This window comes from Meles meles, chromosome 1, assembly GCF_922984935.1.
Source record: "Meles meles chromosome 1, mMelMel3.1 paternal haplotype, whole genome shotgun sequence".
Classification (NCBI taxonomy): domain Eukaryota; kingdom Metazoa; phylum Chordata; class Mammalia; order Carnivora; family Mustelidae; genus Meles; species Meles meles.
Genome location: NC_060066.1, coordinates 777633 through 782043, shown reverse-complemented (window position 1 = coordinate 782043; position 4411 = coordinate 777633). Strand labels below are relative to the sequence as shown.

General features: G+C 69.0%; 1 protein-coding gene across 3 annotated transcripts; it reads left to right on the top strand.

Moving 5' to 3' along the window:
- GRINA (glutamate ionotropic receptor NMDA type subunit associated protein 1) lies at positions 1-3293 on the top strand. 3 transcript variants are annotated; one of them, XM_045980420.1, is made up of 7 exons: positions 1-132; positions 1106-1463; positions 1543-1655; positions 1736-1936; positions 2113-2241; positions 2337-2480; positions 2567-3293. In XM_045980420.1, exons 2-7 carry the CDS (start codon positions 1130-1132, stop codon positions 2714-2716), a joined length of 1071 nt encoding a protein of 356 aa, XP_045836376.1. In that variant the 5' UTR covers positions 1-132; positions 1106-1129; the 3' UTR covers positions 2717-3293. The 3 variants fall into 3 exon arrangements, with proteins under 3 accessions (XP_045836376.1, XP_045836386.1, XP_045836395.1); XM_045980430.1 differs by lacking the exon at positions 1-132 and having other exon boundaries at positions 1106-1313; positions 1344-1463; XM_045980439.1 differs by lacking the exon at positions 1-132 and having other exon boundaries at positions 1106-1327; positions 1358-1463.
- The last annotated feature ends 1118 nt before the right edge of the window (positions 3294-4411 follow it).

Below are 4411 nucleotides of genomic sequence, written 5' to 3'. Positions count from 1 at the left end.
GGAGCCGCAGGCGCAGGCCCAGCCGAGCCGGCCGCCGAGCGGGTGCGGGTGTGGGTGCGGGCGCAGCGGCCATCGACCGCGCGGTCGCGCACCGGACACCGTGCGCACCGTTCCGGAGGCGCCCCGCGAGTGGTGAGTCCCTGGCCCGAGCGCAGCGGCGTACCCGCTCGGCCGCTGGGCCGGCCGCCCCCGCGCGGGCCCTGCGCAGCCGAGCGGCGTCGCGGTGGGTCAGTCGGTAGGTCCCGCCGGGGCGCCCGGCCCGCTTGGGCCCGGCGCGGCGGCGGGCGGCGGGCTGGCGGACGGCGGGCCGGCGGGGTGGGGGGCGGGGGGCGGGGGCGGCAGCGACGAGACCCGCGTCCCGAGCGCCCCCTGACCGGGCAGCGGGACCCATCCGCCCTCGGTGCGGGTTCCGTGGCCGCCGCCCCCACCCGCCTCGCCCGCTTTGTTCCCCCGCACGCCCTCTGGTCGCTTCCATCCCCCACACGCCCCCGCACCCCGCTGTTCCTGGCGTGCCCTCCTGGCAGGCGCCCCGACAGCCGGTCCAGGCCCGCTGCCCCCCAGCTTGGGAGCGAGGGACAGTCGGGCCTGCTTTTGGACAAGGGTCAGGGCTCTCGCTGCTCCCAGATGGCCTGGGGATTTCCTGGGATAGAAATAGCCGTCGGCTCTGGCCCCTTAAAGCTGCTTAAGGGGAGGGTGGCGAAGGGGAGGGTCGGGGCACACCTCCACACCTCCCTGACCGCGCCCCCAGCCCCGGCCGGCTGAGCTCTGACCGGGGAGGCACCGCTGCGGTCACAAACCTCCCCCATTTGCTCTTAAGAAAGAACCAAAACCCAAAATCGCAGAGCTGGCGGAGTCATCGTCTGGTCTGTTCCCTCCTCCACTTTTGGGGTCGTCTTAGAACACCCCTTTCCAAAGCCCCCGCCCGCCAATGACTCCTCCATGGCTTTCGTGGTCCTCCTGCTGACGGCTTGCCAGTGGCCTTGGGGCAAAAGTCATGAATGCCCCCTTTGTGTCCTGGTTCCCCGCAGCAGGTGGGGCGGGGCAGCAGTGGCTGTTTCCGGGGACTTGTCACTGCGGGGCTGACTTCTCTCTCTCTCTCCTCTAGGGGGAGACCACAGAGTCTGAGGCCATGCCCCACGAAAAGAGTTTCTTGGTGTCTGGGGACAGCTATCCTCCCCCCAACCCTGGATATCCTGGGGGACCCCCGCCCTCCATGCCTCCCTACCCTGGAGCCCCCTACCCACAAGCCCCCTTCCAGCCTTCTCCATACGGCCAGCCAGGGTTCCCCCAGGGCCCCAGCCCCTACCCCCAAGGGGGCTACCCGCAGGGCCCCTACCCTCAAGGGGGCTACCCACAGGGCCCCTACCCTCAAGGGGGCTACCCTCAGGGGCCGTATCCACAGAGCCCCTTTCCCCCCAACCCCTACGGACAACCACAGGCCTTCCCGGTACCGGACCCTGGCTGTAAGTAGAGGGGAGAAGCTTTGGGGGAAGGAGCAGGGGCTCCAGGTGCCCACCTGACCTAGCCCACCCTGTCCCTCAGCCCCGCAGCATGGAAACTACCATGAAGAGGGCCCCCCGTCCTACTACGACAACCAGGACTTCCCCGCCACCAACTGGGACGACAAGAGCATCCGCCAGGCCTTCATTCGGAAGGTGGTGAAGTGGGCTGGGGGCGGGGGAGGGGAGGTGCCGGGGCCCCACGGGGCAGGGCTCTGAGCTGGCTCCCACCCTAGGTGTTCCTGGTGCTGACCCTGCAGCTGTCTGTGACGCTGTCCACTGTGGCCGTGTTCACCTTTGTCGGGAAGGTGAAGGGCTTCGTCCGGGAGAACGTGTGGACCTACTATGTGTCCTACGCCGTCTTCTTCATCTCCCTCATCGTGCTCAGCTGCTGTGGAGACTTCCGGCGCAAGCATCCCTGGAACCTCGTCGCCCTGGTAACCCCAGCTGCGGCCTGCCCCCCCCAGCCGCGGCCTACCCCCCCTAGCTGCCAGCCTGCCCCCCACCAGCGTCCTCACCTGTCCCCCCGTCTTCACCGCCACAGGAGGGTGGGGATGGGGCAGGCCGGGGGTGGGGAGCAGCTCTCCCCACACGAGGCTCTGTGTCCCCACAGTCGATCCTGACCGTCAGCCTGTCCTACATGGTGGGCATGATCGCCAGCTTCTACGACACCGAGGCGGTCATCATGGCCGTGGGCATCACGACGACCGTCTGCTTCACGGTGGTCATCTTCTCCATGCAGGTGAGGGGCCCTTGAAGGCCGGGCTGCTGGCCCCATGGGCCCAGACGCCTTCCTGGGCCTGGCACCCAGACCCCTTGTCCCCCCCGTGCCCACAGACCCGCTACGACTTCACGTCATGCATGGGCGTGCTGCTGGTGAGCTTGGTGGTGCTGGTCATTTTCGCCGTTCTCTGCATCTTCATCCGGAATCGCATCCTGGAGATCGTGTACGCCTCGCTGGGTGCCCTGCTCTTCACCTGTGTGAGTGATGGGGGCGGGGGGGGGCGGGGGGCAGGGAGGGGCACAGCGGGGGCGTGTCCCTCACCGGCCACCCGCCCGCCCTCCAGTTCCTGGCTGTGGACACCCAGCTGCTGCTGGGGAACAAGCAGCTGTCCCTGAGCCCCGAGGAGTACGTGTTCGCCGCGCTGAACCTCTACACCGACATCATCAACATCTTCCTCTACATCCTCACCATCATCGGCCGCGCCAAGGAGTAGCCGGAGCTCGCGGCCCCACTCCGGCGGCGTGGCGGGCCTGGGTCCCGGCCCTGATGGGGCGGCGCCGTCACACCTCCCCTCGCAGCCCGCCTCCCGCCGGCCACAGCCCGGGACCGAGGCGCCCCTCTCTGATCCTCCCGTGTGTAACTGCAGATTGTCCTGTGTGGACCTGCCGTGGCCAGCATGGCCCCTTGTCGCCCTCCGGCCCCGCCCAGGGCAGTGGGGCCCGGTTCCCAGGCCACTGCCTGCCCACTCACTGTTGCATGAGCCGTCTGCCAGCCCGCCCCAGGGTCCGGGGGCCGCGCCAGGTCCCAGGGGAGAGGGGGCGAGCCAAGAGGTGAGGGTGCACGTCTCCCTTCCTGTTCCAGCCCCCCCCACCCCAGCCTGGCCTAGGGTCCCCCTTCCCCCACCCCTCCCTCGCCCTGGAGCGCTGCCCTCTGGGGGGCCTGAGGACTGAGGGCCTTGTCCCCCTGTGGAGCCCTGAGGGCAGAGAGGATGAGGCTATTTCAGGGGGGAGGGAGGCCTTCCTCTCGTCTTGCTGTCTAAAACTCCAGTAAATGGGACCTTGTGCTCTCCACGTTGTGACCCCTCTCCTGGCCGCATTTTCTGGGGGTGGGGAGGAGGCTGCGGGCATCGCCAGGGCAAAGGGAGCAGGAGCAGCGGAGCCTGCGGGGAGGGGAGGTCAAGGACAGGGAGGGCAGCCAGGCCTCCTCCGCGCACACTGCACTGCCCTTCCCGTCACCTTCCCAAACTCCGTCTGAGGTACCCCGCGAGGACGGGGACAGGAACCCGAGGCCTCCGGAGCTGAAGCGTGGTGCCGGGTTTGCAGGGCGGTGAACGGCCCGACTTTGCCACTCGCTCCTGGGAACCGCACAGCATGGCGGAGGGTCTTATGGGTCCCCTGGGTCTGGGGACAGCGTAGGTGACTGACTGGCCCCAGAGCAGACTTCCCCCAGCTCTGCCCATCAGCGGGCACCTGACGTGCCCCCCAGGCCTGGCTCAGACAAGGCCCTGCAGACCGCCCTGCGCTCCCCGTGAAGAGCTGCAGACGGAGCCTCTGCGGGAAGCTGGACAGACACCGAGGGCTGGGCTAGTCGGTTCCCTCAGCCTCTGGCACCTTCCGCCAGCCTCGCCTCGGTCCCCCTGTTCTACGTGCCCTCCTCTCCTGCTGCCACCCCCAGCGGGGCTCTAGGGGCCACATTCAGAGGCCGGACGGAGGCCAGCCGGCTGTCCGTACCCTCAGCCACCCCGCAGAGGGCCCCCCGTGCTGTCTGGGGTCCAGCTCTGTCGGGGGACCTCCCTGCCCTTGGTTCTCTGCGGCCTTTTCCCCCGCAGGACCCCACCTCCTGCAGCTTGAGAGCTCTCGCATGGGGCCCCTTGCCCCCCCACCCCCCACCCCGCCCGTTAACCCGACCCTATCACTGGCCTATGACCCCAGTGTCTCCGAAGGGACTCACGCCCCACGAGCCAACGTCCCCGCCGAGGTCTGCCGGCACCTCCGCTGTGCCCCCGCGCCCCCGTCCATTCTCCCCGCAAACCTGCTGGTGACCTGTCCTCTCCATCCACGGGCTCTGTCCCCCCCGCCCCCGCCAGAACCAGGGCTGTCTTCTCTCCTCCCTGCCCACCCCCCTGCACAGAAGGCCGCCTCATGCTCACCTGTCCACTCACACCCGCCGGCCCCCTCCCTGCTAGGTC

What these genes read in the sequence shown, in the direction of transcription:
- GRINA (XM_045980420.1), top strand. Translation starts at nt 1,130, where the DNA reads ATGCCCCACGAAAAGAGTTTCTTGGTGTCTGGGGACAGCTATCCTCCC. An exon ending in CCCGGTACCGGACCCTGGCT is followed by an intron (nt 1,464 to 1,542) that starts GTAAGTAGAGGG and finishes CCTGTCCCTCAG; the next exon opens with CCCCGCAGCATGGAAACTAC. An exon ending in CCTGGAACCTCGTCGCCCTG is followed by an intron (nt 1,937 to 2,112) that starts GTAACCCCAGCT and finishes GTGTCCCCACAG; the next exon opens with TCGATCCTGACCGTCAGCCT.